This window comes from Bufo bufo, chromosome 2 (assembly GCF_905171765.1).
Source record: "Bufo bufo chromosome 2, aBufBuf1.1, whole genome shotgun sequence".
Lineage (NCBI taxonomy): Eukaryota > Metazoa > Chordata > Amphibia > Anura > Bufonidae > Bufo > Bufo bufo.
In genome coordinates, this window is record NC_053390.1 from 699837292 (window position 1) to 699860257 (window position 22966).

The 22966-nt window shown below is 40.4% G+C and overlaps 1 protein-coding gene across 6 annotated transcripts in view; it reads left to right on the forward strand.

The window, feature by feature from the left end:
* TENM3 (teneurin transmembrane protein 3) overlaps window positions 1-22966 on the forward strand; it is a 1407247-nt gene that overhangs the window by 646362 nt on the left and 737919 nt on the right. For 4 of the 6 annotated variants that reach the window (XM_040418697.1, XM_040418698.1, XM_040418703.1 and 1 more), the window contains exon 5: window positions 15056-15163. The exons of the other annotated variants lie outside the window; for them this stretch is intronic. In XM_040418697.1, coding sequence (XP_040274631.1) covers window positions 15056-15163 — 108 coding nt within the window. The remainder of the gene's footprint in view (window positions 1-15055; window positions 15164-22966) is intronic. 6 annotated transcript variants of the gene reach the window in all.

Sequence of the window (22966 nt, forward strand, 5' to 3'; positions counted from 1 at the left end):
TGTTCATAGGTGCCCGCATTGCTGAGAAAAATAGTGTTTTAATATATTTGAATGAGCCTCTAGGGGCAATGGGTGCAGTGGTCATTGCCCCTAGAGGCTCATCTCTCTATGCAACTGCCACACGCTCTCCGCTTTGATTGATTTTAAAAGAGGTCAGAGCCAGATGTTTTCACTGCCTGGCTCTGTCAATCAAAGTGCAGAGGGTGTGACAGTTGCAGACAGAGAGAACAGAGCCTCTAGGTATAATCGTAGTGCCCTCGTTGTTCCTAGAGGCTCATTTGCATACATTGAATCTTCATTTTTCTCAGCAATATGGACACATATGAACATTGGACTAACACAGATGTCTTCAGCTGCCAGGCGCACATGCAACAGGTCAACCAGTTTCATAGTCACAAACAAGTTTAGCAACTAGGTGAACTTGAAGCAATAGGCAAACCCCTAATGTTCATAACAGTATTCTCCATTAGATTCCAATTCAATTTGTTTTAGCTTCTCTTTAGTCATGTGGATATTCCTTCTAATGTGTAGGGGAGCTTTCCCCATTTGTAGGCATGCCTACAAATTAGGTAACATTTCAACAATAGCATGTACAAGCAAAGAGGCATAGAGGTTATATGTAGCTAAAGGAAAAGAGAGCAGGTGACTGTGCATACTTCTATACAGGTTTGGTGACCCCCATCTTCACTGTTCCTTTCTTTGTTCCTGTCTGTGAGATGTTTTAACATTTTTGGATGTAAAATCCAGAATTGATAATGGGTGTTCTGAGATTTAGAGTTGTGCTTTGTTCAGATTTTCATCATTCCAGCCAGAGTATACCCATGAAGTATCTCAGTATGAACAAGGACAAATTCTTTTAAAATGACTTCTTGTAACTGGAATTCATAATCTCATAGCATTGGGATTTATAGAGATCATTCTAACTTGCTGGCCATTGCATTTATTCGGGGAACAAACACATTCAAATTTATCTGTCCAACAATAGAAATTTAAACAGGGTCATTTACCATAAAAATGGGTCAAATACATATTTTAAAGAAGGCTAATTCTTTTTCCGGCTATGAAATCCAATATTTCTGCCAAATATAGTCTGCTTGTTATGTGCTCTGTTTCTATTCAGCCTTTTATCTCTGCATGTACCGACATCGCTGTTTAAAAGTGACATAATTTGATGCTATTTAACAGACTCTCATTTCAGGCAACATATTAACATAGAAATCAGTGGCAGAGCTAATATCATCGCATAGCGAGTGCGTTCTGAAGTGAAAGCCTGACATCCGTCAGGGCTCACAGTCAAAGTCATTTTGATGAATCTGCCACACTGAATCACAGCATGAATTTCACTAACACATAGCCCTGCACATATTTCTTTTAAAGGCCTGGGTCCTGATACATGTGAAACGAGATGCGGCAGGTTCTGACATAAAGAATAAAGATCAAACTGTCTAGACTTCCTACGGTGATGACATTGATGCAGAAATCATTAACACTCTAAGCTTTTTGCAGTCGTGATAAAATATTTAGGAACCATTCTGCTTTTGCCAACTGCACCACTCTTTACAGCACACCATGGCTGGCATATTACTGCCTTCAAATATTTAATAATGTTAGTAAGGTCATGTAAATGTGCTTACTTGGGGAACTTGAGTGAAGCGGTTTCGTACTTTGATGTCACAGCCAAGCAGTAGCAGGTGTCGAAATGCTATACACAGCAATTACCTTCCCCCTGGAAAACCGGATGCTGCTCCTGTAATACCGTCCTCCCAAGAAAAGTGAAAGGGACATAAAAAATTAAAAGAAAACATGAATTCAATACTTGAATCTAATGGCTTAATAGAAAAAGAAAAACTTTTGTGTAGATCCCCAAGAACCACCCTGCTCCTCCATCCATCAGGGTTCTAACTAACTAGAAACAAAAGAGCAAAAGTACAATAAATTTATTGTACTTATTTGAAAGCGCCATTAATCCCATGGCGTTGAAAATCAAGAGAGGGTTACACATACATAATAAAAAATATATACAAATACAATAAACATGAAACAATTAAGAAACTGGTAGAGAGGCGAAGAGGACCCTGGCCCCGAGAGCTTACAATGTACAAGGGAAGGGGAAGGACACAAAGGATAAAAGATGCTCATCTGGTTGTATGGTTGAAGCATGTTCATTGTAGGTGGTAGGATTTCCTGAATAAGTGGGTTCTCGTTGGTTGCTTTTGAAAGTTTGGATGTTGGGGGATAGTGGGATGTGCTTCGGTAGTGAGTCTCAGAGTATGGGGGATACACTTGATAAATCTTGTAGACAATTGTGTTAAGAACAGACAAGAGGTGAACAAAGATGAGGGTCTTGTGAGGTTTGAAGATTACATGTGGGGGTGTATCTGGAAAGCAGATCAGAGATGTAAGGAGGGGACAGATTGTGGATGGCCTTATATGTCAATGTTAGTATTTTAAATGGAATTTGCTGAACAATGGGGAATTAGTAAAGGGACTAGCAAAGGGGAGAAGCAGAGGAGAAATGAGGGGAGATGTGAATTAACTGGGCGGCATTGTTGAAGATAGACTGCAGTGGTGCGAGAGTGCTAGAGGGGTATAGTGTATATATAGTGAAGGGATATTGCATCTTGCTGGAGCACTTTTATCTAACTTTATACTACCTATTGGTTGACTAAAAGTTTGGTGCTAAAGTTACATCCTCCTTTCCACACCTACAAAAAGTGCCTAAAACACATAAAAATGTAGTGCAAGGCATGAATGCTATATATATATATTTTTTTACATCTAGTAAGTCAGAATTCTGGAGCATTTAAGGGAATCGCTCACCGCAGTAAACCCTTTTTCACTGTTTGCTTGACCCTATAGCTCTGCTATAGCCATGTGTAAATATGCCTTTATGTTCCTAGTCCATGTTTTCTAACCCACAAAAACATGTTTTAATCAATACACTAATTAGCTTGAAAAGAGTCCAAAGGGCTGTATTTATCTGTTGTGTAGTCCAGTCGTACCCATTAGCAGTGAACTCCTCTCCATTGTGCTTCTTTTCTCCTCCTAACATCATGCTGCCCGCTGAAATCTCACGTAAGTGCATGTTCACCTTTCTGTGTGGTCCTATGTGATTTATATTAAAGCTGGCAGTGGTCTCATTACCTGAACGATGCATGGGCCAGCAGCCTCCACAGGATTTTAGCTAGCATCGCCGCTGCTATTAGGAGGAAAGGAAAAGAGTGAGGAGAAGTGGGGCTCCCTACTAATGGGTGCAGCTGAGCTCCACGATGGATAAGTACAGCCCCTTCAAAATTAGAGGGGCAAAGGTTTAAAAGTAATATAAGGAAGTATTACTTTACTGAGAGAGTAGTGGATGCATGGAATAGCCTTCCTGCAGAAGTGGTAGTTGCAAATACAGTGAAGGGGTTTAAGCATGCATGGGATAGGCATAAGGCTATCCTTCATATAAGATAGGGCCGGGGGCTATCCATAGTATTCAGTATATTGGGCAGACTAGATGGGCCAAATGGTTCTTATCTGCCGACACATTCTATGTTTCTATGTTTCTATGTTTCAGCTCTTGTCAACCTAATTAGCATATTCATGAAAACATATTTTTTGGGAGTTAAAAAACATGGATTTGGATATAAAGGTATATTGACCCATGGCTATAGCAGAGCTAGCTATAAGTCCATGCCAACTGTGAAAAAGGGTCTACAGTGGTGACAGATTCCCTTGGTAAATCTCCTTGTGGAGGCTGTATGGGGTGCAATACCTTGTAGGGCTAGCTGAGCTGAATGTAATCTGTTGCCCCATTCTGGAGATTTTTATATTTTTTTATCCAAATGCTAATGAGCAATTATGCATGCAATTATGCAAACCCACTCTGTGCACCCTTACTCCTTCTACTTCCTGTGACAGCTCCTCCCTCTTCTTCCTGATTGACAGAGTCAGGTTCCTGCATTGGCATCTCTCTTGGCCCTGTCAATCAAGAAGGAAAGGGAGGAGCTGGCAGATGAAGCAGGAGGAGCAAAGGTGCACAGAGTGACATGGGTTCACCCTCGGTACACTTAACTGCTTTTTTCCATATGGATTAAAAGTACATTTTTTTCCCAAAATGAAATGATGGATCACTAAGTGAAAAGTATTATTAGATTCAGATGAGCTAGCCCTACAAGGCACTGTGCCTAGTTTAGCATTGGATTTTCTGGTGTTAGATCCCCTTTAAGGCTCTATTCCGACGTACTTTCAGAGATTTCTGTCACGCATTCTGTTCATTTTGACAGATAGAATGGTGTTGTCATTGAATATACTGTATACCTGACAAAACCCCAAGCGATCATGTCAATAGGGTCTGTCAGTGTCCATTTGAATTATTTGGAAAATGGATTTTTCACAGTCGTCATGATCCACCTGCGATGCTGGTGTGAACAGAATCTTAAGGGTATATGCATACGAGCAGATGTTTTGTCATTAATTTTTGCAAAGTCTCATTCACACACTGTAGGAAAATGTACAGTGTAAACTGACCTGCGGTGAGGACTTCTTAAGGATATGGCCACACGTTCCAGTTTCCTCGTGTCGTTTTGGAAGCCCAAGTAAAAAAAAAAAAGAGGAGAAGTAGAATTCGTCCTTTATACTTTCTCTTCCTTTATGGTCCATTCCTGGGTTTGGCTTCCAAAATGGCATCAGGAAACTCGACTGTGTGGCTGTACCCCTAATCTGCATTATGACAATTTATGCTGTGGACTTCCACCATGGATTACTCCCTTTGCAATGTATATGATGAAATCCATTGCAGAAAACTTTTTCAAATTCCACAAGATAGTCTGTTTTGGTGGTTGTGCCAACTGAGACGCAGGTAAATGTTCTGTTGTTTGTATCATCCCTTTCCAGGCTTGGTGTGCCTTTAAAGTAATCCTGGTAATGGTATATGTAGCGTACAATTGCAGTTACCACTCAGCCCCACCACAGAGCTGTTGTCAGTAAATGACCCATGTATGTGCAGGGCATTTATTGCAACACAGCTGTGCTTTAAAAGACGCATAGATGTTTTAGTGTTATCCATAGGAAATATAATTTTCTCAAGAAAAATCCTTGGCATCCAACTAGCTGCACTTTAAATGTTCTCAAGGTCACTTGGGAAGCTCGAACAGATCTATTGAACAGACAATAAATCTTTCTAAACCTCACTTAAACTGAGCTTATTGACAGGCTTATAGTCATTTCTATATAAAGCAAAAGTCTTTGAGACTCATTTTACGCCCCCACCCTGTATAAGATTCATCTGCCATTAACATGCCATAATACAGTATGCTTCCTTATTATGGGACTTCACGTCACCGAAAGAGAGGATGTTTTGGGTGCTAGTCCATTTTAAAAGACAAATCACATACAATCTCCAGTGATGTGCACCTGAAATAAATGAAATATCAATACATAATTTACATCCCATAGCCTTGCCCTTGTGTTTAGTGGTGTTACCTTGAGTGGTTTCTAATATATTTTATTATTGGCAGGACTTTTTGGTCCTTGTCTGTAATTCTTTTCTCCCAAGATTCTATGCACTAAAGTTTTAAACATACAGTAAACAATGATTACTTATGCTCATCCTGATGTTCCTGGCCACGTCCTCTCCCTGCACCAGAGGCTCCACCAACACCACAACCGCGACCATGACCGCGTCCCTTATTAGATGTTTGCCTCATAGTTAGCATTCACAAAGCAAAGTAAAAATTGGTTAAGTATGTTAAAAATAATTAACCGCCAATATAAACCCTGATGTAGGGTATTGCACTCAATATTTTTTTTTAAAACTCTATATGACAGCGGAATTTGTGGCCTAAATGTGACAGTCACCGATGCACGTGTAATCAAAGATGACCAGTATATGAGCAAAAGTTTTTTTTTTAACCGCAGTAACCTAATGGCCGTATTTGTGGCCTAAATGTGACTGTAATCAATGTACGTTTAATCAAAGATGACCAGTATATGAACAAACAGTTTTTTTAAACCGCAGTAACCAAATGGCCGTATTTGTGGCCTAAATATGACTGTCACCTATGCACGTGTAATCAAAGATGACCAGTATATAAACAAACGTTTTTTTTTTAAATCGCAGTAACCAAATGGCCGTATTTGTGGCCTAAATGTGACTGTAATCAATGCATGTTTAATCAAAATTGACCAGTATATGAACAAATGGTTTTTTTAAACCGCAGTAACCAAATGGCCGTATTTGCTGCCTAAATGTGACTGTAATCAATGCACGTTTAATCAAAAATGACCAGTATATGAACAAACGTTTTTTTTAAACCGCAGTAACCAAATGGCCGGATTTGTGGCCTAAATGTGACTGTCACCTATGCACGTGTAATCAAAGATGACCAGTATATGAACAAACGTCTTTTTTTAAGCGCAGTAACCTAATGGCCGTATTTGTGGCCTAAATGTGACTGTAATCAATGTACTTTTAATCAAAGATGACCAGTATATGAACAAAAAGTTTTTTTAAGCACAGTCAGCAAAAAAGCTGTATTTTTGGACTAGCAGACATGCAGATAGATAGTGCTGGTGCACTATCGTTGCATAAAATGGCTGCCGATTAGGTATTGATAGTGACAAACTGAAGTAAAAAAAAGTTTGTTTTCAGCAGAAGTTGGCTCAGTGCAGGCTTAAAAAAATTGTGCACTGCACCCAAGTTTTACACAATGATTTCTTTATTGAAGCAAAAAAAATATCATGTTTTAGTGTTTCCATAGTCTGAGAGCCATAAATTTTTCAGTTTTTGGGCAATTACCTTGGGTAGGGTATGATTTTTGCGGGATGAGATGATGGTTTTATTGGCACTATTTTGGGGTGCGTGTGACTTTTTGATCGCTTGCTATTACACTTTTTGTGATGTAACGTGACAAAAAATGGTTTATTTAGCACAGTTTTTATTTTACATTTTTTACGGTGTTCATCTGAGGGGTTAGTTCATGTGATATTTTTATAGAGCCGGTCGATACGGACGCGGCGATACCTAATATGTATACTTTATTTTATGTATGTTAGTTTTACACAATGATTTCGTTTTTGAAGCAAAAAAAATCATGTTTTAGTGTTTTAACCGCAGTAACCTAATGGCCGTATTTGTGGCCTAAATGTGACTGTCACCTATGCACGTGTAATCAAAGATGACCAGTATATGAACAAAAAGTTTTTTTAAGCACAGTCAGCAAAAAAGCTGTATTTCTGGACTAGCAGACATGCAGATAGTGCTGGTGCACTATCGTTGCATAAAATGGCTGCCGATTAGGTATTGATAGTGACAACTGAAGTAAAAAAAAGTTTTTTTTCAGCAGAAGTTGGCTCAGTGCAGGCTTAAAAAAATTGTGCACTGCACCCACAAAACACATTGGATTTTGATCGCTGAGTAAAAAGGCAGTTCTTCTTAATATTTCTCCCTGATCTGTCCCTGACAGCAGCTGCAGCCTCTCCCTACACTAATCAGAGCAGAGTGACGGGCGGCGCTACGTGACTCCAGCTTAAATAGAGGCTGGGTCACATGCTGCAGTTGGCCAATCACAGCCATGCCAATAGTAGGCATGGCTGTGATGGCTTCTAAGGGCACACAGTTAAAAGCTTGTTGATTGGCTGCTGTGCAGCCTTTCAAAAAGCGCCAAGAAAGCGCGGAACACCGAACCCAAACCCGAACTTTTACTTAAATGTTTGGGTTCTTGTCCGGGTCCCGAAAAAGCTAAAGTTCGGTACGAACCCGAACTTTACAGTTCGGGTTCGCTCAACTCTACTTCATACCTCACATATAAATACAGTGCTGTATATCTCCTATATATATAAAAATGAGTTTCTGTCTGTCTGTCTGTCTTAGACGTCTGTCTGGATGTTTTTATGCTCAACCAAACGACTAGACGGATCTTTACCAAATTTGGCACACACGTACATCAGGTGTCCGGGAAGGATTTAGACCTTATCAGCTCTCTAGGACTTACCGTTCCTGAGATATTCCCCAAAGAATTGCCCCCCCCACCTAATACCAACTGCCATAAACACAGTTTTACTCCAGGATTCCATAACAACCCAGCAATTTTTCTTTACTGCTTAAAGGGGCGGGTACTAGGGAGGTCACTGTTTTTAAAGGGGTGGACACAGTGAAAGTCATTGTTTTTAAAGGGATGGGCACAGTGGAGGTCACGGTTATTAAAGGGGCGGGCACAGTGGAGGTCACTGTTATTAAATGGGCAGACACTGTGGAGGTCACTATTATTAAAGGGGTGAGCTCTATGAAGGTCCCTGTTAAAGGGGCAGTCACTGTGAAAGTAACTGTTAAAGGGGTGGTCACTGTGAAAGTCATTGTTAAAGGGGCGGTCACTGTGAAAGACACTGGTAAAGGGGCGGCCACTGTGAAAGTCACTGTTAAAGGGGTAGTCACTGTTAAAGGGGCGGTCACTGTGAAAGTCACTGTTAAAGGGGCAGTGACTGTGAAAGTCGCTATTAAAGGGGCGGTCATTGTGAAAGTCACTGTTAAAGGGGCGATCACTGTTAAAGTCACTGTTAAAGGGGCGGTCACTGTTAAAGTCACTGTTAAAGGGGCGGTCACTGTTAAAGTCACTGTTAAAATGTCGGTCACTGTTAAAGGTGCAGTCACTGTTAAAGGGGCGGTCACTGAAAGTCACTGTTAAAGGGGCGGTGACTGTGAAAGTCACTGTTAAAGGGGCAGTCACTGTAAAAGTCACTGTTAAAGGGGCGGTCACTATGAAAGTCACTGTTAAAGGGGCGGTCACTGTGAAAGTCACTGTAATAGGGGCGGTCACTGTTAAAGGGGTGGTCACTGTGAAAGTCACTGTTAAAGGGGCAGCCACTGTGAAAGTCACTGTTAAAGGGGCGGTCACTGTGAAAGTCACTTTTAAAGGGGCGGCCACTGTGAAAGTCACTGTTAAAGGTGCGGTCACTGTGAAAGTCACTGTTAAAGGGGCGGTCACTGTGAAAGTCACTGTTAAATGGGAAGCCACTGTGAAAGTCACAGTTAAAGGGGCGGTCACTGTGAAAGTCACTGTTAAAGGGGCGGCCACTGTAAAAGTCACTGTTAAAGGGGTGGTCACTGTAAAATTCTATGTAACCACTTAAGGACTCGGCCCTATTTCACCTTACAGACTTGGCCATTTATAAAAAAATGCCAAATTTACCAAAAATTTGTAAAAAAATTGCAAATTTCCAAGTTTCAATTTCTCTACTTCTATATTACATAGTAATACCTCCAAAAATAGTTATTACTTTACATTCCCCATATGTCTACTTCATGTTTGGATCATTTTGGGAATGATATTTTATTTTTTGGGGATGTTACAAGGCTTAGAAGTTTAGAAGCAAATCTTGAAATTTTTCAGAAATTTTCAAAAACCCAATTTTTAGGGACCAGTTCAGGTCTGAAGTCACTTTGTGAGGCTTACATAGAAGAAACCACCCAAAAATGACCCCATTCTATAAACTACCCCCTCAAGGTATTCAAAACTGATTTTACAAACTTTGTTAACCCTTTAGGTGTTCCACAAGAATTAATGGAAAATAGAGATACAATTTCAAAATTTCACTTTTTTGGCAGATTTTCCATTTTAATAATTTTTTTCCAGTTACAAAGCAAGGGTTAACAGCCAAACAAAACTCAATATTTATGACCCTGATTCTGTAGTTTACAGAAACACCCCATATGTGGTCGTAAACCGCTGTACGGGCACACGGCAGGGCGCAGAAGGAAAGGAATGCCATACGGTTTTTGGAAGGCAGATTTTGCTGGACTGGTTTTTTTGACACCATGTCCCATTTGAAGCCCCCATGATGCAACCCTAGAGTAGAAACTCCATAAAAATTACCCTATTTTAGAAACTAAGGGATAGGGTGGCAATATTGTTGGTACTAGTTTAGGGTACATATGATTTTTGGTTGCTCTATATTACACTTTTTGTGAGGCAAGATAACAATAAATAGCTGTTTTGGCACCGTTTTTATTTTTTGTTATTTACAACATTCATCTGACAGGTTAGATCATGTGATATTTTTATAGATCAGGTTGTCACGGACGCGGCGATACCTAATATGTATACTTTTTTTTATTTATGTAAGTTTTACACAATGATTTCTTTTTTGAAGCCAAAAAAATATCATGTTTAAGTGTTTCCATAGTATGAGAGCCATAACTTTTTCAGGTTTTGGGCAATTACCTTGGGTACGGTATGATTTTTGCGGGATGAGATGATGGTTTTATTGGCACTATTTTGGGGTGCGTGTAACTTTTTGATCGCTTGCTATTACACTTTTTGTGATGTAAGGTGACAAAAAATGGTTTATTTAGCACAGATTTTATTTTACATTTTTTACGGTGTTCATCTGAAGGGTTAGGTCATGTGATATTTTTAAAAAGCCGGTCGATACGGACCTGGCGATGCCTATCATGTATACTTTTTTTTTATTTATGTAAGTTTTACACAATAATATCATTTTTGAAACAAAAAATTAATTATGTTTTAGTGTCTCCATATTCTGAGAGCCATATTTTTTTCATTTTGTGGGCGATTACCTTAGGTAGGGTCTCATTTTTTGCGGGATGAGATGATGGTTTGATTGGCACTATTTTGGGGTGCATATGACTTTTTGATTGCTTGCTATTACACTTTTTGTGATGTAAGGTGACAAAAAATTGTTTATTTAGCACAGTTTTTATTTTTTATTTTTTACGGTGTTAATCTTAGGGGTTAGGTCATGTAATATTTTTATAGAGCCGGTCGATATGACCGCGGCGATACCAAATATGTATACTTTTTTTTTTTATGTAAGTTTTACACAATAACAGCTTTTTTTAAAGGGTTTCTACCACTTGGTTTTCACATAATTAGCTTTCAGACACTAGCGATCCGCTAGTGTCTGCTCTACCAAACAATCCTAATATAATAGCTTTTGGTGCAGGCGTTTCGCTAAAAAAAGAACTTATATTGATATGCTAATGAGCCTCTAGGTGCTATGGGGGCGTCATTAGCACCTAGAGGCTTGATCTACCTTCACAAAATGCCGCCGCCCAGCGCGTCCCTCCAGTCCGCCCATCTCCTCCGGAATGCGATCCTCCCTGTGAGCCAGCGGACGAATTCTCGCTCGTGAATGTCTGACCGCTTTCTGCACAGACATCTCCACTGCGCCTGTTCCTCAGAGCACTATGACGTCATCGGCGCAGGCACAGTGGAGATGTCTGAGCAGGGAAGCGGTCAGACATTCACTGCACATGCGCCGAATACAGACCCGCACGGCGCATGCGCGAGATTTCGTCCGCTGCCCCAAAAGCTGCCCCAAAAGCTATTATATTAGGATTGTTTGGTAGAGCAGACACTAGCGGATCGCTAGTGTCTGAAAGTTAATTATGTGAAAACGAAGTGGTAGAAACCCTTTAAAACAAAAAAAATGATGTTTTAGTGTCTCCATATTCTGAGCCATAGTTATTATTTTTTTTGGGCAATTGTCTCAGGTAGGGGCTCATTTTTTGCAGGATGAGGTGACGGTTAGATTGGTACTATTTTGGTGGGCAAACACCTTTTTTTATCGCTTGCTGTTGTACTTTTTGTGAAGTAAGGTGACAAAAAAATTGTTTATTTAGCACAGTTTTTATATTTTTTTTTTTACGGTGTTCATCTGAGGGGTTAGGTCATGTGATATTTTTATAGAGCGATACCTAATATGTATACTTTTTTTTTTTTCCTATTTTTTACCTTTTTTTTACTTTATTTTTGGGAAAATTACGTTTTTGTTTATTCTTACTTGAAACTTTTAATTTTTTGGGGGGAAAACTTTCTTTTTTCAACTTTTTTTCACTTTCTTTTTTGTCCCACTTTGGGACTTGAACTTTTGGGGTTCTAATCCTTTACAATGCATTCCAATACTTCTGTATTGGAATGCATTGGCTGTATAAGTAATACTGTGTGTATTACTCATACAGCTTCCGGCCTGTGTTATCCAGGGGGCTGGATCTCACAGGCTCGTCACCTGAAGGCAGCGCGATGCCTTCCTTAGACATTGCGCTGCCTTCCATGCCATCGGGTCCCCCCCACGGCCGCATGGGGACCCGATGGCACCGCCCGCCGCCGCAACTGCAGGTAAAAGCCGCAAACCGCAGGTCTGAATTGACCTGCGGTTTGCGGCGATCGCCGATACGGGGGGTCAAATGACCCCCCCGGCGTTGTGACAGGATGCCCGCTGAATGATTTCAGCGGGCATCCTGTTCCTATTAACCCCCGCCGCGTCGCAATCTACTTTTAAACTTAGGACGTACCGGTACGTCCTGAGTCCTTATGGACTCGGCAAACATGGCATACCGGTACGCATGGGGGGCAGGGGCAACTATTAAACGGACGGGCGCTGTGGAGTTCACTGTTAAAGGTGCAGGCACTGTGGACGTCACTGTTAAAGGGTCAGGCACTGCGGAGGTCACTGTTAAAGGGGTGGGAACTGTGGAAGTCACTGTTAAAGGGGCGGGCAATATAAAGGTCACTGTTAAAGGGGTGGTCAATGTTAAAGGGTAGGATACTGTGGAGGTCACTGTTAAAAGGGCGAGCACTGTGGAAGTCACTGTTAAAGGGGTGTCCACTATGAAGGTCACTGTTAAAGGGTTGGTCAAAGTTAAAGGGGCGGGCACTGTTGAGGTCACCGTTAAATGGGTGGTCAATGTTAAAGGGGGAGGCATTGTGGAGGTCACTGTTAAAGGGGCGAACACTGTGGAGGTCACTGTTAAAGGGGTGGGCACTATTAAAGGGACCAGCAATGTGGAGGTTACTGTTAAAGGGGCGGACACTGTGGGGGTCACTGTTAAAGGGGTGTCCACTATGAAGGTCACTGTTAAAGGGTTGGTCAATGTTAAAGGGGTTGACACTGTTGAAGTCACTGTAAAATGGGTGGTCAATGTTAAAGGGGCGGGCACTGGTGATGTCACTATTAAAGAGGCGAGCACCGTGGAGGTCACTGTTAAAGGGGCGGGCACTATTAAAGGGACGGGCAATGTGGAGGTTGCTGTTAAAGGGGCGGGAACTGTGGAGGTCACTGTTAAAGGGGTGGGCATTGTGGAGGTCACTGCATCCGATTCATTATTCCGGATGATACCGGATGAGCTGGATCCGTTAGACAGATGCGGTGATATACCGGATCCGTCTCATCCGGTATCATCCGGAATAATGAATCCGGTATTTAATTTTTTTCAAGGATCAAAAGCAAAAAATAGCTCCTCCTATGTCACGGCGCATGCGCAGACTGGAAAACCGTATCCGGCAACGCGGCAATTTCCAGAACACTTGGTACCGGATCTGGCATTAATACATCTCTATGGAAATTAATGCCGGATCTGGCAAGTAAGGTAGTGTTCCTGGATTTTGGCAGGAAAAAATACCACAGTAAGCTGCGGCATTTTGTCCGGTCAAATACCGTACAAGGGACTGAACGGAAGACATCCTGATGCATACTGAACATATTGCTTTCCATTCAGAATGCATTAGGACAAAACAAATGCATTTTTTTCCGGTATTGAGACCCTTTACCGGATTTCAATACCGGAAGAGAATAACGCTAGTGTGAAAGTACTCCAAGAGGAAATTAAGTCTTTAGGTGTAAATGCCCTATAATAGCCACTATGCAGGAGGTTTCTCTTATCATATGTAAATGCCTATAAATTCCATCCCATCTTTTTACCCCCTAAATAGTTAGTAAATTCCACTCTAGTCTTAGTTTCACTAGACATTAAATACAAATAAATTGAAGCTATACTATTCTCAATCAGCAATCTATGTAACATGCACATGCATTTTGATACTACATTGAGATTTTTTTTTTTATGAAGAACATGAAGAGCTGTATTTCAGAGAATACCTAAGGGGAACATTTTGCTAAATAGTTTCTCTCATGTTTCTCTCTTCTCTTCAGTCACCTAAATATCAGACCTGGATTAGTATTTAAATTGGCCTATAGCAGCAAAGGGATTTTATTTCCTGAATTTCCTTTATATAATTATTCCTGATATACCAAGTAGACATCGTCTGCTGATAAAAGAGACTAGAAAATGCACAGATATTGCTGGTTTAGCTGGGAGCACGAATAACTGTCCAAATGTTTTGCCTAAAGCCCAAAAGCAATTAGGAAACATCCTGACAACAAATCCAGACAGACTCATTACTCATGATTTACAAATACTTTCCTGAGGACTAAAAAACACGTTTCGGACGTGTGTTTGGAAGCCTGAGGGCATAACTGGGGCATGCAACATTTCTCTAAATTAAATGGTAAGTGGTTGGTTTTAGAAGACGCAGAGATATGTAGCAAATTTAATAGGTTCCACAGTGCATAGATTTACACCCATTTTGGGCATTTTGTATATGATAGCAATATTAATTATAACCTTTTTGACAACCAGTATTGCCTGTCACAGAAGGTTTCTGATAAGAGAGGACTCTTTTCCCTAAGTTGTGGTGCTGCAATTTATGTCTGTAAAACTGTTGGCCTTGGGTTAGCTCCAATCATAAGTGTTATAATTACCTATGGACTTGGTACTGGGTCATATTGCATTGTATAAAAAGTATGGTGGTTTATGCTGAAAAAAAATATTAAGTTTGAAGGTTGAGCATGAATGGGGATTGATATTGACTCCCTATTAACATGCATGATCGGCATGTACTCTCAGTGAGGACACGGGACAAAACTGTTGTCAGACACCCCTTGCAGCAGCTTATCTTTCATGAGGACCAAAGGATTGGCATGCTGAAATTCAACGTGCCCAACCCTTGTTTTCTCTCGGCCTCTGCAGTTGGAGGAAGTTGGGACACCACAATGCACAACTGGTGTTTGGGCAGTCAGATGTTTGGCCAACTTTTATCTAATATGTATTACTAAACTCATGGCCCTTAGCCATGAGACCCTTCTGCTCCCTATTGTCAGTGCCTGACTTCCCACCATACATCATGGTCAGGCACCTTCTTACTCCCTCATATCATGGGCAGTCATGAACAGTATAACTGCTGGTGACCACAGCTATTGTTTCTATTATGTATAGACAGCGTGGTCACGATACAAGAAGTCATTGACAGCTGGGGAGAAGGAGGCCATCAGAACATTCAGAACGAAGGATATGAGTGGAAAACGCATGGCAACATGTTGCAAGGTATTTTATTGGTAATAGATTACAGCTTTTGCAGGGCTAAGACCTGTTTCACACTGCTATTATGAGTTCTGGCAGGTTTTTCTGGCAGAGAACAGCCTGTTACAGCTCTCTGGCTCTGGCATCACCAGATGTTAACTATAATGGGATCTGCCGGAGATCCAGCCGCTACCCGGCAAACTCATAATGGAACTCATATCGGCAGAGTGAAACAGTCCTAAGCTTTAAATGGTCACTTACTTTTCCCAAAACGTTTCATATGTCATAGAGATATCAATAGTTGTGTTTAGTGGGGGTCTGATTGCTGAGACCCCCACGGATCCCTAGAATGAGGGGAGAGAAGTGTTTGCAAATTGCACTTTTTCTCCTCTCTGCATGATTTGATAGAAGTTTATTGGCCTGTCTTATTTCCATCTTTGGTACCAAAGATAGATAGCACAATATGATCACACTTCTCTCACCTAGTTCTAGTGATCATGGTGGTCCCGGCACTCAGACCCCCAGTGATTTTTTGATATGGCTCTCTCTATGGCATATCAAATGTTTTGTGAAAAGTTAGTGTCCCTTTAATGTTCAAACACAGAATAGCATGTTGGCTACAGATAGGATGCATTTTGTCTTGGACAACTTTGCATGAATTTATAGATAAAATATCAATGAGCAATAAAACAACAAAACTGGAATATGTTTGTATAGCACAAATAGAACGCAAGTTTCAAAAACGAATAGCTCCTAGATGGGACAAACCCAGGCACTCAGCATATACAAAAATAATACAAAAATATATATACAAAAATATATCTTTATTGAAATCGATAAAATAAATAAATAGATGCATAAATTGGCAAAGACAAACACAACCACATGGAGAGTGCACAAAACACATCGGGACATCAAATTATAGCATTACAAGTAGTGAAAAAGGTGGGATGGAAAAACAAGTATAAATAAATACAATATCAAACCATGTGGCTCCCCCACTTAGATTAAAAAAAACATGATTCACAACATATACACAATACAGACCCGACTAGTGGCACCTCCAAGAGACTCTTCGATTTCAATAAAGATATATTTTTGGATATATATTTTTTGTATTATATTTTTGTATAGGCTGAGTGCCTGGGTCTCCCATCTAGGAGCTATGAATTTATACATTTAAACTGTTAAATATTTGTAGAAGTACAAATTCAATTACTTTAGGGAGCATGGCTTTTAGAAAGTGGGGGTTTTAACTCCTGAATAATTTATAATTAGGTTTATGCTGTGGGGACGTCCCACTAAAGAGATCTTCTTGTCTCATGCTGTGTTTGGAGGATGAATACTAGTGGCAGTGCATGTAGTACAGCAGTAGAGTCACACTAGAAAGGTCCTGTACACTAAGGATTTATTCACATGACAGTGGGAGAAAAAAAACGTCAAAATAAAAATGTCACCCCTGAATTGCATGGGGCTGTTGGTCCATGAAAATGGACAAAATAGGACATGTCCTATAATTTGTCAGCCGTTATTCAAGACCTTTTATCTCATTCAATTCAGGAGAATTTTTGCAGGATAGAGAGACCAGTCAATCAAAGCACTTTTGATTCAGGCAGAGATTCAGACTCAGATTCAAACAAATCTGAATCGAATTTTTAGAAATTCGCTCATCTCTAGCTTGGAGCCCTATTTATGGGCTATGTCTGCTCCATATTTGAGATGGGTGAATTGATTCTAAATTAATCGATTTTGTCTAAAATTTTTGTGATTTGATTTGGATGAATCTCTAAAAATGGTGGCCGCCATTTTACAGGTCAGGAGACAAAGGTGGCACCTGCTGGCAAAAAGGCTAATTCATGGACCATGTTTTAATTTGCAAATAAAATCTGGCAGTGCATTTTTAAACAGGCTTATTGTTACCAATGGCTACCCCCTGTTTATCCATAACTATATATGTCACTGTCACTTTGACATTACTAATGATGCCTTGGCATTAAAGAGCCTGAAAGAGGTTGTATACAGTCCTAGAAAACCCCATCGTGTCATACACAACTCTACTTTGGTAAGGGATTCATCCATATCCAGTGCAACAGGATCAGATTAATTGAGAAGAAGTCTCCATTTGTATGTCAAAGAGAGGCAGACACGTTTAACCATGTCAAGGGACTCAGAAAAAAGAAATATATATATATATATATATATATATATGGATCTGTAAAAAAACAAACAATTGGTAATGAATACGAACAGGCCCTTAGACCAGGGATGGGCAAACTGCGGCTCTCCAGCTGTTGTAAAACTACAACTCCCAGTATACCCAGTCTGCCTACAGGTATCAGCCTACAGCAGGGCATGATGGGATTTGTAGTTTTACAATAGCTGGAGAGCCGCAGTTTGCCCATCAGTGCCCTAGACCATTGACGGATCTTTCGGGATTTGTTACTCCCAATGAATACTTATCTAGCATTATACCTAACCCCTAGTCATTTGATTATAAGTACAGCAGGGGCCCAGCATAAAACATTTATGAGGAAGTTTATTAAGACTGTTATCACATATCTCAGTTGCATACCAAATCATGCTGCAGTAAAGTGAGTCACATTTGTTAAGAGGTGCATGCCTGTTTAAAAAAAAATTGGCACAATTTTATCTGTCTGTGCACCAGAAATTGAAATCTACAGGTACTATGATTATGTGTAGATTTGCACCAAAATGCATGCCAATTTCTGGTGTAAATATAATAGTAAATATGTTGGACTTATGGTGGGTGGGGTGGCTCTACTTTATTCAATTTTCAAAAGTAAGTTACAATTTTTGTGCAAATACGGAGTGGGTCAAAATGTATGACCAGAGTTGGACTGAGGTTCATTGGGCCCACTACAGGAAATTATTCTCAGGTCCTAACACCCATACCATCCATAGAAACTAATAGGATTTGATTAAAAGAAATAGACCCTAGTGGCAAGTTATTGTCTCCAAAGGCAGCTATAAATGTGTTTTTTCCGTGGACCTTTGGAGCCCACTATGGAAACAGAGCCTGGGCCCACCGAAGGATCCTCCGTTTTTTTGGCTGGCCAGTCTGATGCTATGTGTCACTTTCATACAGCAGAAAACTGGTGTAAGTCATCAAATAAATTCCTCATTTGTGTTCTGTAGTTTGGGAGTGAAGGTCCATCTTGTATGCAAAAATGCCAGCAGCATCCTCATTGATTGTGCAGCCAAGTCTCAACTGTCTTAAATGTGGGCTTGCAATTGCATAGCTTTCGTACAATAGAATTGTCTATCAATTTTAACAAAGGAATCATGGGAAATTGCACATGTATGCAGGCGCAGTGAGATGGAAATGATTAAGGATGAATTCCATCAGTTAGCTTCTTCCTTCCATGAACCGGGGTTATAATGAAAGGGTGAGCTGTAATAAGAAAGGTGTAAACCACATCTAGATCTTTACCTTTCCAGTTTGCTGCCTTTCCAATGTGGTGTCAAATAGCCGTTAACAGGTTACGCTATAGAGACGTACGAAAGCCGTTCTGTAATGTAACCTGGTCAGCCGTAAAAATGGGAACTGAAGTCAGATAATTAGATGAAAAGACATGCACTTAATGTACATTTTCTCTGCGTGTCTATGTCATTCTCTCCCGGCTGGAGGAAACTGGTCTTTAAATGTTCTTGGAGACTGAACTTTTTTTCTTGATTGAACACAAGTCGTTCTTATTATCTGTCTCTGACCTTTTTTTTGCAGCCATGTGGACCTTTTAAATCCCTTTGCTGCAACAGAAGTAGAAAGGCCAATCTGTTCTGAAGCCATATGACAAAGTATGGACTTGGGCAATCAGCATTAATTATGGACTAACTTGCGGTAAAATGACAGGTCTAAACTAAAATATTTCAAAGATGCTGTGAGCTCGAATTCTTTCGATTGAATCAGCCATTCAGGGTCAAGTGGAATAAAGAAGCTCTCCGCCACTCCCTTTCCTGAAATGAAAAGGCTGCATTAGTCAGTGAGACAGCAATCACGAGATGTGTTTTTGTTTCAAAAACTAAATGCAGTATCAGTTCCAAATCACGTGGCCCGGCCAATAGTTCCTATGGGGATTGGAGGAAGTCTGCTCTCAAGCCATAAAATTAAAGCAATTTCAGTGCAACTAATTGTACATGAATAAATCAAAGCCTGTAGGCCTGTGTAGCATTATGCATTTTATAGTTGTGCTCTGGTAGCTATATCTGCTATACCAGGCAGATCAAGAGCCAATCATCTTACCTCAAAAGCAATACCAGATGCTAAAATTGATATTTATACTGTTATTTAACAATTCTATTGTGCAGAACATTTGATAAAATTTAACACACTAGACAAGAAGAATACCTCATAATACCTATTTTCCTGGTTATGTACTTCAGGCTCTTATCCAATTACTTATTTAGTAATGATTCTTGCCATAAGCAGTTTTTGGATTAACTATGACAAATGTAGATTTAATGGACAAGTATTAACCTCATTACTTGATTTAGATTTTGTCCAAAATATAAGTATTACTCTTTTAAGAATGCAACTGCACATTTCAGAGCCATCAAAACATCTTCATGAGGTTAGATACTAAATGCTGCCAAGAATCTATATAGCAGTCCCATATGAGACAGAGGTAGGTGTTCTCTAAGCATTCACAAAGATACATACAGTATAGTATAATCTATGTATTGTAGTTTCACCAATTATTTCAAAAACTCTCTATAACAGAACAATAAAAAGATGAAAATCTGTGCAGGAGAACCTCTAAGCCTGACCATACGATGGCTGACCGCTTTCTCTCCTGATATCATACATGTGTTCCGAATCGGCTGAGAGGAGAAAGCCACTGCCAGACACCTCTAGTGGTGAATTGCCTCCAGAAGGATCAGGGAGTTAAAATCCAACGTACCTGTTCCTTATCTCCCCTGACATCTTCCACTGAGGGAGAGGCACGAGGCCCTCATACACATTAGATGGTAGGTTGGAGCACCCAAAATAATCAGGTTTGACCAATATTTATTTTATGTGTATGGTCAGCTTAAAGGGATTGTCCGGGTTCAGAGCTGAACCCGGACATACCCTTCTTTTCACCCAGGCAGCCCCCCTGAGGCTAGCTTTGGAGCATCTCATGCTCCGATGTGCTCCCTTGCCCTGCGCTAAATCGCGCAGGGCAAGGTCTCTTTTGTTTTCAATAACTCACTGTCGGGCTGAAACTTCCGCCCGGCAGTGTGTTCGGTGACATCACTGGCTTTGATGGGCGGGCTTTAGTGCTGCCCTAGCCATTTTACTGGCTAGGGCAGCGCTAAATCCCATCCATCAGTGTCGGTGACATCACCGGGCTTCCTGGCAGCCCCATGGAGAGCCCCGGTACGTCACCGGATCTCCAAAAAATGCCTTTGCCCTGAGCTATTTAGCGCAGGGCAAAGGAGAGCATCGGAGCATGAACTGCTCCGATGCTCAAGTCAGGGGGGCTGCCGGGGGGAAAATGGAGGTATGTCCGGGTTCAGCTCTGAACCCGGACAACCCCTTTAACAAGTATGGGTATGGTTATATCAGCTATCATAGCGATGCAGATCTTCCTGTGGACACCTAGATGAAAAGTTTGTCTAAGTTCTACTAACAAATTAGCTATACTAGCAAATGCACTTTACTGAACAACATATGTATGATTTCATGGAAACCGTGCTCAAAGGCCTGATTTTAAAATGTTATTAGGCAAATTCTACACTATACAATACAATTCAGGAGCACTGAAGATATTCTTTAATTGGAACTCATGTCTGTGGTTTTAATTAGAATTGCAGAGATCTCTTTATTTCAGCCAGAGGGACTTATATCGGTATGCATAAGTGGCTTGAGTGAATAGATATTGTACAGTTTAATACTGTAAATGTCCATCCTTTATTATCACCTGCTAAGCCTCAGCGTGAGCATCTTACTTCTTTTACTGTCTGGTAATAATTTGAAGAAAAAGCTAATTTTGAGAGCAGTCAGTGGATCACAGTCAAATCCATGATATGATTGTTAGGGGATGTACATTTGACATCTAAATTTGTCATTACTGTATATCACAACTTGTGACCCAAACAGTCTAGTTCATGTAGAAGAAGCACTGGGACAGCTGGTGACTGTGCACATTATCATAACTAAAGTGTATGTAATGCAGACTTTAGAGGATTATAAAGGATTATTTAATTGCACCTTTGCCCGATAACTGTAAAACACAGACACAGCCCATAGATATGGTCTGTGATAGATTGTAGTTAGGATTAAAGGTTTTAAAATATTCAGCAATCTAAAAACAATTTAAAAGTTGGTGACATGCAGGGGCGGACTGGCAACTTATAGTGGCCCTGGAAAAAACAAAAAGTGGCCTCATGTTGTAGGCGGGTCCAAATTCATAGAAGGCGGGACAACAGAACTAAGGGGGGACAGCAATACCATAGTGCAGGACAAAATACCGGTCCAACAGAACCAAAAAAAAAGTGCAAGATGAAATACTGCCTCAGCAGAACCAAATACCACTGTGTAACACAATTTACTACCCTAGCAGAAGCAAATACCACAGTGCAGCACAAAATACTGCCATCTGCCCCAGAGTATGAAGCTGTATCATTGTCATTAAGGACAGCGATATCATTGAATTCAGGAGGGCCCCTGCGACCACTGGTCAGGTCCATAAGTGCCTGATGCTCCTACATTAATTAAGGCTGAGAGCATCAGGTCTTCATGTACCTTGCTGACGGCCAAGAGGAGGGATTATGTGGCCCCCTAGTCTTCGGCCCACCAGGAAATTTCCCTATAGGGTCTATTACATGTAGGGTTTTACACATGTACTGCACTGGAGCGATGTGTAAACATGATGCCCGCTCGCACGTGCAGCGGGCACCATGGCCAGCAGGTCTCTGCTGTTTCATACAGCAGATACCTGCGGCTAATAAACCGGCAATAATGCAGATCGCGGTAATTAAAGGCTTTCGATGCCGTGATTAAGTGAAATCATGGCATCTAAATGATACCGATGCACCGTGCGGCCAATGTAGGCATCGATAGTTACTCTGAATACTATCAGCCTTGCTGACGAGGCTGTTAGTATTCATACTGCAATTCTTATTTTGGCCACCAGATGGCAGGCCAGGATAAGAAATGAGCAACTTCTAGTTTAAATGTCATTTTAAAAATCCCTGATGGAGCAAAATCAAAAATTTTAAATTATTATTTATAGGCTTCAAAATCATCACAAAAAATTTAAAAAAATCTTTAAAAATATATAAAAAATAAAAAAAATATAAATGTTTAAATCATCCCCCTTTCTGTATAATTAAAAAATAAATACCTAAATAACAATAAATATAAACGTATTGGGTATCATCGCGACTGAAAACGCCCATGCTATTAAAATATTTTAAAAAATCTTTACGGCGAATGGCGTAACGGAAAAAAGGGACAAAATGGCCAATTTGCCATTTCTTCATTGCTTCTCTTACCCAAAAAAATGTAATAAAATTTGATCAAAAAGTCACGCACACTCCAAAAGGATATTAATAAAAACTACAGATTGTTCCGCAAAAAATGAGCCCCTAAACAGCTCAGAAGACATAAGTTATGGGGGTCAGAATATGGCAATGTAAAACAATTTTTTTTACTAAGTTTACATTTATTTTTACACTATTTAGCCATTAAAAACCTATACATATGGGGTATTGTTGTAATTATACTGACCCAGAGAATGAAGATCATGGGTCAGTTTTGCCATAAACAAAACTCCGTGGGAACAAAACCCATAAGTCCTCCTGCACACGGCCGTTTTTTTTCCC